The sequence below is a fragment of the Cnephaeus nilssonii genome (genome assembly GCF_951640355.1).
Source record: "Cnephaeus nilssonii genome assembly, chromosome: 5".
Taxonomy (NCBI): domain Eukaryota; kingdom Metazoa; phylum Chordata; class Mammalia; order Chiroptera; family Vespertilionidae; genus Cnephaeus; species Cnephaeus nilssonii.
The window spans coordinates 102452158-102464343 of record NC_137076.1 but is presented as its reverse complement, the minus strand read 5'-3'; the positions used below and the strand labels follow the sequence as shown (position 1 = coordinate 102464343).

At 50.4% G+C, this 12186-nt stretch overlaps 1 protein-coding gene across 1 annotated transcript in view; it reads right to left on the bottom strand.

The window, feature by feature from the left end:
* The window catches only part of DOCK2 (dedicator of cytokinesis 2), a 365999-nt gene that overhangs the window by 21598 nt on the left and 332215 nt on the right, over positions 1-12186 (bottom strand). The window contains exons 37-41 of the mRNA XM_079772611.1: positions 11996-12086; positions 11235-11354; positions 7012-7101; positions 5107-5211; positions 3082-3223 (exon numbers count right to left, since the gene is read on the bottom strand). Of these exons, the coding sequence (XP_079628737.1) occupies positions 3082-3223; positions 5107-5211; positions 7012-7101; positions 11235-11354; positions 11996-12086 (548 nt within the window). The remainder of the gene's footprint in view (positions 1-3081; positions 3224-5106; positions 5212-7011; positions 7102-11234; positions 11355-11995; positions 12087-12186) is intronic.

Sequence of the window (12186 nt, the reverse complement as noted above, 5' to 3'; positions counted from 1 at the left end):
GACAAATCAATTTAAATACATTAAATACTTAATGTGTTTACGCTGGCTGTCATGACAGCTTGGTTTTATTTCATTTCTCCATTGACAGGTCTCGCGGTAATCCCATCTTCACATTATATAAATCTTAGCCCTCATAACGCTCTACACAGTGACATGTAGATGGGGTGGTCTGAATAGTGGATGATAACAAGTACATATATTTACTTGATAGAAAATATGGGCCGGATTGCATACTATTCTAGAAAATGATCACACAGCAGTTTGTGAAGCCTTAGGTGATACTGTATGTATTGCATACAATAGCATTTCTCATGGAGCTTTGGAACCTCTAGCAATGGACATGTGACCATATGCAAATACAAATCGATGTTTTAAAAAATGTATAGCAACAACGTCTTTTTAATTTTGTTATTCACTTTGTCCTGTTTTATTATGTCCTTTTATGGCAAAATTGCCTTACTGTGAATTAATTCTGCATTAAAAATATTTGTGATGCAAATGCTTGCAGCCAAGATGTTTAGTGGGAAAATGCCTAGAACCTCAATAATCCATCCATGTATTATCCATGGATGCCTCCCCTCCCCGACTACTGCATCAGAGTTGAGTGGTTGTGACAGAGACCACATGGCCCAGAAAGATGGAAATATTTCCTATCTGGTCCTTTATAGAGAAGTTTGCCAACTCCTGTTTTAAAGAAGGTTCTAGGTCATGTCTACTGACCTTAGCATCTGGCCTTGGTCCAAGAGGGTCATCCAACCCTGACCCATTGGAGCCAGAGACACAGCAGGATGTGTGGCTAGACTCTAACCAGGTGCTGAGGCTGTGCATAGAAGTGTGGCCCCGAGGTCTGGGCAGAGAGGATGGTAGGGGCAGGAGACACTCAGCTAAGCGACCTTTGCTTTTAAATGTCTTTCCCCACTTGATACCTAAGTGGAAAGACAGGAGACCTGTCACCTTATATCTGTCACCGTTCCAAACTGCCCATCAGCTTTTCAAGAGAACCCAGGTTTTGGTAAAAAGCAGACCCAAGCTCAAATCCTAGTTCCATCACTTCCAGGCGTCTTGTGCAGATGCTTACAGTTTTTGAGCCTCTGTTTTCTTATTTGTAAAATCCAGAGAGTAATACTTCCCATCTCAGGGGATTATTAGGAGTATAGAAGGGAACAATGCATGCAAATGCCTAGTACATGAAAAATTAGTTAATAAAGAACATTCTGTTCATCAGTCTTAAACAAGATGCTGGCATTATAGAAAGAATACAGACTTTGAGACACATAGAACTTGGAGTTCAAATCTCAACTCCTTCACCAACTAGCTTTGTAACCTTACCTCCCTGCCTCCCACATTCCTTCTCTATGAAATAAGGAAAATTAATACTAACCTTATAAGATGTTACGGGGATTAAAGGAATGATGGCACTAAAGCACTCAGTCCCTGCATAGCAAGAAGAGGACATTTAACAAATGACAGACCTGGATCCGGACACTGGATCAGGCCTCCGTATGATTACATGGCCGGGAGCTCATGCCCCCTCCACCTGCCTGAGTTAATGGCCATGGGGCTGCTCAACTCCACGTGTCCATCCCGGGTCTCATCTGTACCCCAACTCGTATCTGTAACCAGCCAGCCCCACCACCATTACATTTCCTGCTGCAAACGACTGCGGTAGAGCAGGCACGAAGGGCAGGCAAGCATAATGAAAAGGTTACAGGTGAATATGCATCACCCAAGGGAAATATATTAGGATTACAGTTTGGCAGACTTAGCAGACCAGCCATGTAACCTGTCAACCCCGCTTTAAAGGCTATAACTTAATTTGTGTTCAAGGGTGCAAAGCGGGGAGCCAGGCTGGTTTGACGCACCTCCACTAGGCTGTCTGCCTTTTCCTTGGGAGTCTGCCTCCTGTCCAGGGTCGCGTGAACACCCCACTCTGCCCCACCTCACAGCGTCATCTCATGCCACCTCTGTCCTCTGTGCACCAGTGAGCTGGCTCCCTCTCCCCTCTCTTTCTGAGTCCATCTCCCTCTTCCTTTCCTCTTGTTTTCTTTGTCTTCTTATTAATCAGCATGTATTTCCCGAGAGTCAGCTTCGTACGGGGCACGGGATGATGTGGGAGTTACTGTGATGTTCAAGTCCTTGCCCTGACAGAGCTTAGCGTCTAACTTACACGCACCTTTAAAAAGCACAAAGATAACAACAGACTGGGATCAATTCTCTAAGGAAAACACACGGAGGCTGAGAGCAGAGCCCTGAAGAGTTCAGAGAAGGCCACTTTAGATGACCAGGGTCGGCCTCTTCCAGGTGGTGCCGCCAAGTTAGGATCTGATGGGGGAAGGGCATGCCAAGCAGAGGGAACAGAGCACGCGCAGGCCCAGAGGTGGGAACAAGCTTCACGTGTTTAAGGAACAGAAAAGAGGGACGAAAGAGTCAGGGCCTTGGTGATGGAGAGGCAGGCAGGAGTCAGAGGATAGGCAGCCTGGAGGCCTTACTTGGGAGTTTTGATTTTCCTAGAAGAATGTTGTGGCCCCATTTCAGTTCTTGGAACCTCCTCTGCTTCTTCCCACTCAGGCCTTTGCACGTGATGGGCCGTCCATCTGTCTAGGACATTCTTCCCAGCTCCCGCTAACGTTTGGCTGGTGACTCACCCTACACATCACCTTCCCCAAGGAGGCCTTCCCTGCCCTCCCCTTCGCGGGACCTGCATAGCCTCCTCTTGGCAGGGATCACATTTTTATCAATACACATTTAATGGTGCTGTTGTTCAATGTCTCTCTTAGTTACTGAACTATATGCTCCCTGAGGTAGAACCACGTTATGAGTATAGACTCCAACTTGGTGCAGAGTAGGATCTCGATAGTATTCCTTACAAGAATGAATGAGTGAGTGAGTAATTAACCAATGAATTCAACATCTAGAGTCTCCCCAGGTGGGTTCATTGTATCCCACCACACTGGACACTGAAATTGGCACCCCGTCAATGATGCTGGTGCAGCTCTGAGCTCGAAGATGGGGCTCTGTGGGCTACAGTCCCAGCAGGGCTACCCATGTCGGGCCCCTGGGCTGGGGCCTCTCCAAGGATACACTGGCCTGGGGCGTTCTTCACATCGTCCCCGGGGGCAGAGGTTGTGTTCATCTTCTCCGCATTGGGGAACTGGCTCATGAGTTGCATCTGGAAGTCTTCCCTCCGCTCATACTCCTTCCCGCGGTAGATGAACACTTTGTTCTGCAGAGAAATGACAGCCATCAGGGATCGCAGGGCCCAGGATTGGAGGGTGTGGTCCAAGCAAAGCTGGGAGGCTGTGACATGAGCACGGGGCCATGGTGGCCTCCTATAGATCTTTCTCTACTTCCCCACTGAGGAAAGGAGAAGCTCAGCTCACTGACCTTCTAGCCAGGCACAGCACTTCTTAAGAAAGGTTGGGTCTAGAGGGAGAGAAGACCGCGGACACTGAAAGCTTCTCCTTCAAACTGTCCTATGTAGAGCTTTCAGAATAATTCCTCACTCGACGTTCACCGTGTCACTCCTACTCTCCTGTTTATATGACCACAAGTTTTACATCTGGCCTTTAATGGGCCCCGTGGGCCGGGCCTGTGGGTGGGGAGGGACCAGCATTTGGGTCTCCCATCATTTGGCTCCTGGTCCTATTTCCATGGAGACACACTCTTTACCCTTCCTTGACCACGTTAGCCTCTTCTAGACCAGTAAGTTTCAAACAGAGGGTGTTTTTGCCTCCATGGGAACTGGTAATGTCTGGAAACATTGCTGGTCATCACTTGGGGTCAGGGGGAGGAGTACTGGAATCTAGTGGGCAGAGGCCTGGGATGCTGCTAAACATCCTTTCATGCACAAGATCAATGACCTAGTTTAAAATGTCAACAGAGCCGAGTTGAGAATCCCTGTACTAGACCAGATCTGGGCAGCCTCTGATGGCCCTAAGTTCTTCTGTCTAAACCCATGTCTGTCACCTCCATAGATCGGTGGCTTCTGAACCTGGGAGACCATCCAAGGAGCACGGGATACTTTAGAAGTTCGGATTTTCAGGCCTCACTCCAGACCTGCTGAGACGGAACCTATGTGGTAGGGCCCAGGATGTGCATTTCTATCAAGTTCCCCAGAGGGTTCTGATGCACGATCAGGTTTGGGAAGGCACCTCTCTTCCATCAAGGAAACTCTCAGCATGTCCCCTCCTGCAGGCAGCTCATGCCCACTGTGACTTCCAAATCGACTGGTAACGGTGAGTGATTTGTCTCCTTGACAGAACTGTCAATCAAGTGGAGTCAGACACCAGGTTTACTGTTCTTATTGAATCTCCCTGAGCTCAGACTTGAATCCTAGACTCCCAGATCGGAAGGAAGGCTGTAGTTGACCCAATTCAACTCTCTACATAATGAATGAATGAATAATCCACAAAAGCAGTGGTTCAGAAACTGTGCTCCAGGGGTCCCTGAGGGTCCCCAAGACCCTTTCCGGGCCACACAGGATCTAAGCTCTTTTCATAATAACAGTAAGCTGTCATTTGCCCACATCACTCTCAATCTCTCGTGAGTATGCAGCCATTTTCCAGTGGAATCACAGCCGACTGAATGCAGAGCAGGTGTAAGCATCTCGCTGTCATCTCGCAATCAGACATTTAGGAGGTTTGCAGGAATAGGAAACAATTCACTGTTTGTACTAGTTTTTAAATTAGAAAATAGTTATTTTTTTCATAAAGATGAAGTTTATATTGACAAATGATGGCTTTATTTTAAATAAGTTGATGAATATTTTTAATTTTCTTTGCTTTAATTTTGAATGTGGTATGTATAGTCTATAAGTACAGAAGTTCTTTGGGGACCTCAATAATTTTTAAGAGAGAAAAGGGGTCCTGAGTCTTAAAGGTCTGAGAGCCGGTGCTCTCTGGGGCTGCTGGGTAGCAGAGATGCTTGCTGCAGGGATGGGGAACTCACTGCCTCTGGAGGCGGCTCTGTGGATGGGGAATGAGCAGGAGTCGGGCAGTGCTGGGAGGGAGGAGAGCATGGTGTCTGAGCGCACCCAGTCCTCCTGGCAGAGGGACAGCTGAGGTGCGCAAACTGGGCCTGGCCTAGGGCAAGTCACCGCAAACTCACCCGCAGGAAGGTGGGGAAGCCCTGGCCATAGTACCCGACGGCAAAGTAGTCTGGCTTGGGTCTGAGGATTTTCATGATGTTTTCGTAGAACTTCGCCTGCTGGACCTGAAAGAGGAAAACGCACAGCTCATAACAACCCAGATGTGCATCGGAGGCACACTCAGCTCAGGGAGCCGCAGTGCAGACACGCTCCTTACACCAGCACCCGCGTGCTCAGGGTGCACACTTGCACATTGGTGGAAGTGTCTGCAATTGTAACAGTACAGCGGGCTCTGTATCTGCAATTTTAACGTCCAACGAGTCAGCAACAACAGATTTCAAATATTAGAAAACAAGTCCCCCAACGTGTCCCCCCCTAAAAAATACCTCGAATTTGACACATGCCCAATATTACACTGAATCCATGCAAATGAATTGTGTGCAGGCTGACCCTGCTGTAGCCTATATGCAAAAAGAGGCTCTATGCCATTTTACATAGGGGGCTTGAGCATCTGCAGATTTTGTCAGTTGGAACCAGTGTCCCCGGCATGCCAAGGGACACCTGCAGTAGCTCTATCTAGCGCATACCATGTCCCAGGTAAATCGCTCTGCCCGTACGAGCTCATTTACTTGCATCACCCTCATAACAACCCCACGAGTACTGCATCTCCATTTTGCAGATAAAGAAATGTTATCTCATAGTGCAGCCCGTGGGTAAGGAAGCGAAGCCGGCCAGCTGTCACCGGCCTGTGTTCGTGCGGGTGTGTGGATGGATGTGTGTCTGCATATCGACGTCTTCCTGTGCATGCACAGGGCATATATCATCACCTCTAAGAGGCGCGTGTTTTCCATATTTTAGCATCTCTGGTACAGGTTGCATCCTACTTTACACCTGATGGCTTCTTATGATTGATAGGGGCCAGAAAGAAATCATTAGCCAGACATGGCACATAGAAAAGGACAAACTGTGACATCTTCAATCTGATACAAATGGAAGATGTGTGTGCATGGACCCAGGCATGAGCTGTGATGTGGGCTTGGTACCCAGCTGTGTGTGCATGTCAGCATGTGTGTGAATATGTACTGTGTGTGTGTGCATGCATAAATGTGTCCTGAGCATGTGTGTGTGGGCCTTTGGGCCTCCCTATCTGCAAACGTCTATGTGGATACACTCATGGGGCAGATATAAGTGTTTTCTCTTCGAGCACATCTCTTAGAACACTATACGCCATAACCAGCCCCCCACCAAAATAAATCCTATAAATGCTCTCCCAACACTCGGACTCTCATTAGAGCTGGACTGGCCTCTAAAAGGGGCTAAGATGGGGCCCTGGGGTCTGGCTCTCAGGTCACCAGGAAGTAGGTGGGGGGTGGGAGGGGTGGGGGTTAGGGGAGCAACCTAAAAGTTCTCCACGTCTTACCTGCAGAGGCGGCCTCCCCGCCAAGCTCGGCCTCTGCAGCACAAGCAGCATAACTGCTCCCCCACTTCTTACTCCCTCCACCTAATTACAAGCACCCAGGAGCTAATGGGGAACGGCCAGATGGGGAGCACTTTAATGTGATTTATCTGTTAATCAGAAAGCACAAATTTGCGTTTTTATTTAATTGGCTCCGTGATTTGTGGGAATTTGACTGCAAACGGAGCACAGCGCTGATTGGATGAGCAGCAGCAGCAGCGCCCAGTGCCAAGCAGGTACTTAACACCCATCCCAGTGGCTGTCTGATGAGTTTTCCCAGAATTCCTCCCTTTGGAAATATTCCCAATGGGAGGGAGCTGCTCAGCCCAGCCCAGCTCAGGGCAGGCCCTCCCTCCATTCTTTCTCTGTGTCCCACCTGTCCGGCCTCCCGCCCCCTCGCCCGCCTCTGTGGTGAGCCAGGTCTTGAGCACCAGCCTCCAGAATAATCAGCTCTGAGGTGGCACCTTACCAGGTTCTGGCTGAGCAGCTCGTAGTCAAAGATCTCCATCTCGTACTGCTCCGCTAGCTCCTTGCACAGGCTGATGGCCTCCTCCCACATCTGCAGGAAGGGCAAGAGACAGAGGTTAGGGGTGCCTCCAGGTGGGCAGGGCCTTTGCAGAGGAAGGGACCTGGAAGCTGTGTTTCCTGGGACTCAGTGGCAAGCCTGGCCCAGCCCCAGCCCCAGCCCCAGCCCCATGCACAGGGAGCTGGGTGCTTCCCAGGAGCCCTTCTTCTGCCTCTCAGCCCAGTTTCTTCACAAATAATGGAGCAGCTGCAGACTAGGCTGAAAACAGTCCTCACAGGCTCTAAGGACCTCACAACCCCTCTGAGAGGTGACTGGCGGCTTCTGTACTCCCCAGGTGAGAAGCAGAAGTTCATGGGCAGAGGAGTGGCCCAGCTCAGGTGCCCAACCCAAAGCAGGGCCAGAATGCCCACCTGGGGGTGCCCCGGGGCCTTGCTTCACTCCTGCCTCAGAAGTAAATGAACTCCCTCATCCGTCCTGTGCAGGTGGGGCAGGGAGGGGTAGTCCTGTTTTCCAAAGAGAAATGGTTCACAGAGAAGCAAGCAGGTGCCCGGGCGCAGAGTTCCTGGAGCTAGAGATGGGACAGACCCACTTCTCCTGGTGCTCATGCTGTGGTCCTTCCACTCTGCCAGCCTGACACCCGACCCTCTGGCCATCTCCCCTTCCTCCCTCTTTCCTCCCTCTTTCCTCCTTCTTTCCTCCCTCCCTTTCTCTGCCTCTTTTTTTGGTGTGTGTATGTGGTAAGGACATGAGATCTACCCTGTTAACAGGATTTTTTAAAAACCTAGTTAGCTGTTTGTAATTGGTTGTTATTCTTTTTAATATATATATATAGGATATATATATATATATATATATATATATATATATATATATATATCCTATATAATATAAAGGTAATATGCAAATTGACCATCACTCAACACACAAGATGGCTGCCCCCATGTGGTCAAAGATGGCTGCCACAAGATGGCCAGCAGGGGAGGGCAGTTGTGGGCAATCAGGCCAGCAGGGGAGGTCAGTTGGGAGGGACCAGGTCTGCAAGGGAGGTCTGTTGGGGGCAATCAGGCCTGCAGTGGAGGGCAGTTAGGGGCGACCAGGCCTGCAGGGGAGGGCAGTTGGGGGAGGACCAGGCCTGCAGGGGAGGGCAGTTGGGGGAGGACCAGGCCTGCAGGGGAGGGCAGTTAGGAGTGACCAGGCCAGTAGGGAAGGGCAGTTAGGGGCAATCGGGCTGGCAGGGGAGGGCAGTTAGGGGCAACCAAGCTGGCAAGGAAGGGCAGTTAGGGGTGACCGGGCCAGCAGGGAAGGGCAGATGGGGGTGACCAGTCCTGCAGGGGAGGAGAGGGGGGGAGGCTAGCAAGGGAGGGCAGTTAGGGGCAACCAGGCCTGCAGGGGAGAGCAGTTAGGGGCAATTGGGCTGGCAGGGGAGCAGTTAGACATCAATCAGGCTGGCAGGGGAGTGGTTAGGGGGTGATCAGGCTGGCAGGTAGAAGCGGTTAAGGGCAATCAGGCAGGCAGGCAGGTGAGAGGTTGGGAGCCAGCAGTCTTGGATTGTGAGAGGGATGTCTGACTCAGTCGGACATCCCTTGAGGGGTCCCAGATTGGAGAGGATGCAGGCTGGGCTGAGGGACACGCCTCCCCATTACAAATTTCGTGCACTGGGCTTCTAGTATATATATAATTATTATTATTATTGATTTCAGAGAGAAATGAAGAAGGAGAGAGAGATAGAGACATCATTGATGAGAGAGAATCATTGATCTGCTGCCTCCTGCACACCCCACACTGGGGATCAAGCCCGCAACCTGGGCATGTGCCCTGACTGGGAATTGAACTGTGACCTCCTGGTTCATAGGTCGACACTCAACCACTGAACCACACCAGCCGGGCGACCCTCTAAACAGAATTTTAAGTTCACAAGGGGACCCAGTATTGCTAAGAAAGGCCAACGCTGCACAGAGCACTCTAGAGCCAGTCACCTGTGTAACTGAAATGGCGCAGTCCCTTCTCGGTGGGGTTACTTGGAGCGGGTGTGTGTGTGTGTGTGTGTGTGCGCGTGTGCAGGGGCAGCACAGAGGCGGTGGTGGGAGTGGTACTAGAGTAATAAAAGGAGTGACTGAGATGTTTAAAAAGATAGGTCTTTTCCATATTTAAAACCAATTTTGAAAACAATCCCTGGACATAGGGGGCCCTTTCCCTCTGCTTTGTCTGAGGCTGGAGCTGACAGATCACCCCTCCATCTGCGACCACAGGGGTGGGAACCCCAGCAGAGAGGCCAGGGAATGCACGGTGGGCAGAGGTCTGGCAATCTCAAGAGACACCCATTACATTTCACATTTGGTTTAAAATAGAAAAATGCACCTAAATGGAGAAGCTGGGGGAGGCAGGGGAGGAGAGAGGGGAGGTTGCCAAGATGTAGTGTATGCTTTGTAGCAAAAGTGCTCTCTCTGCATCCAAGCATAAAAATAAATAGAAGCGAGTGCGGAGTGTAGGAGCCGTGGTTTAAACCCATGGACAGCATAGGGAGCAGCGTAAAAACATTTTATGTGCCGGAAGAAACCAAGTCCGCGGGCCAGGCCAGCTGGTGCTTCCTCTTTAGCCAGAACAAGGGGTGGTGGTAACACCCTGAGCTGGCCAGGGGACTGTTTGGCTCAAGTGGAGGTCTTTGCCAACTTCATACCATAATATGCCAGAAATGCTCTTCCCTAGTTTAAGGGACCAGGAAGGAGGCCAGGCAGGAGTTAGAGACCTGGGATTTCCCCCCACGTCTGCCCCTGTGTCACTGGGACCTCTGACAGTCACGGATCCCTGAGCCTAATACATTCCAGGGCCTGCTGGCTTCCAGGCATGACATGGTATACAGTGGTGGAGCAGATATAAATGTGGAGCATACGCGAGCAAAGCACACACAAAATTAGATGTAATTTGGGTTCTGAGGGATGTACAGGAGTCTACCAGGTGGTGACAGATGGGCTTACGGGGTAGAAAGCCATGGTGTGTGCCTAGAGCAATGAGTTCCCATGAGGGGAGGTGCGAGGGGCGGGGGGGAATGAAGTTGAAAGGATGCTAAGGAATATGGGCTTCATTCTAGAAATTTCCACAGCAGTGGCTTTCAGAGTGAGCTGTACCCATCTGCTCCCTCCTCTCTGCTCCCAAAGTACTTTGTCACCACCCTGTTCCACCCCTCCCCCACAATTGCACAACACCAAAGGGTAATGTACAAAAAATATCATGATTGGCATGTCCATTTTGCCAACTGGACGGTAAAGTCTTCATGATTGGGGATTCTGCCTTTTTCTCTCGGCTCGGCACAGGCTGGGTCGAACTGGATACCAAGCTCAGCATGCACTTTTAGGGCTCCTCCCCCCATACCCCACTGTGACAACTTAGTCAGCTGGTAAACCAACAGTACGCTGACTGGATGTCCTGCAGGGCAGGAGGTTCCAGAGATGGCAGAGTCTCTGCCCTCAAGAGGCTTATAATTGTAAATTATAAAAACAGTGTTGTTCAACCACTCAGCTCCTGGGAATTTATAAGCCCTGCCCAGACATTACCTCATTTTGTCTTTCCAGGGAAGGTGGGGAGATCAGACTAAGACAGATGCGAGGAACTGCAGGGATGGGACAGACCAAATCCAGTGCTAAACTGTGTCCTGGGGAACTCCAGAGGCCTTGTGATTCAGAGAGAGGCAGTGGCTAAATTGGGGAACTTGAGAAAGGCTCGATGGAGGAAATGGCCTTCAACTGGGGCCTTGAAGGTGGAGTCAGTGATGATGGTGGAGTCGGTAATGACAGTCACAGATCAGCAAGACGTCACTATGTACCAGGTCCTGTGCGAGATGTTCCACATGCAGCTCCTCACGTAATTTTCCCAGTATCACTAGGAACTGGGTACGATTCGTATCTCACTATTATGGGTAGGGAATTGGCATCTCCTAGAGGCCAAGGGAACTGTGGGTAGAGGACCAAGTTGTGAAGCCCAGGCCACCTGAGTGTCCAGGTGTGCAGTACTGGCGCCATGAACAAAGGCAATAGGACTAGAGATGGAGAGAAGTGGTCAGGCTTAGGACTGGGATGGAGATATGCAGATGGATTGGTATGGAGTACAGGACAGAGCCACCCTTCCCGGTAGCAGGGTCCCCACAGAGAGGAAAGGTGGGGACAAATTACCTTTCCTTTGTCAAAGTAGCCTATGATGATCTCATACAGCGTCTCCTTCAGCTGGCGGTGGGTCTGGGGGTACTGCTGGCCTGTCTGCATGACCTGTGAGGCGCACTGCTCATCTGACCACTGTGGAGAGAGGACATGCGGGGTCACCTGGGGCTGAGGGGCCACCGAGGGCGGGTGTCTCCCCCACGGATGAGGAGCTGCCTCCCTGCCACCCTGGGTGTCAGTGGCCAGTTGGAGAGGTATTGGTTGGCAGGCTCCACTTGGGAAGCATCTCCTGATTTTTGCTGAGTCACGCTTGACTCTCTACTGGCTCGTATATGTGGTAGGTAGGGACTTTCTCTGAACCCCTAGAAGACATGGTCTCAGCTCTTCAAAAGCCAGAGGAAATCCCTCAGACTTTGTCCAGCTCTAGCAGCACTTTCAATCGCAGGAAAATGGCTCAAGTGGAGGTCTGGGTGTGCTAATGATTTACAGTTGATGTCTGGATGTTATAGGAAACAGTTGGATGTTATATAAAACCGTAAGACATATCTCGAGGGGTTACTGTTGCTGCTAAATGTGAAGGTCACAGAGACCTTAACTGCCCAGGAGAAGCAGTGCAGAAAAGTAACCTGCCAGATCAAGAGTTTTTGGACTCAGAGCAACACAAAATTTATTTGGCTAATTCTTTTTTCTTTTCTTTCTTTTCTTTTTAACTCTCCCACTTGCTGTGAGGCCTGAGAGGATCCCTGCATGAATCCACTGCATGGGAAGAGCAGTACCTTGAGAAGCCAAGTGTGGAGAAGGAGCGTGTAGGCAGCCTCCGTGTAGTTGTCACAGTCCAGGTGAAGATCGCGAAGTTTGTATAGGTACCTGTTTGGGGAAACGTGCTGAGTTACCAGGTGATAAGGAGGCAGGTGGTAGGACCAGGTAGAAGCCAGACAGAGCACCTGAGTACCTCTGGGGAGTTCTC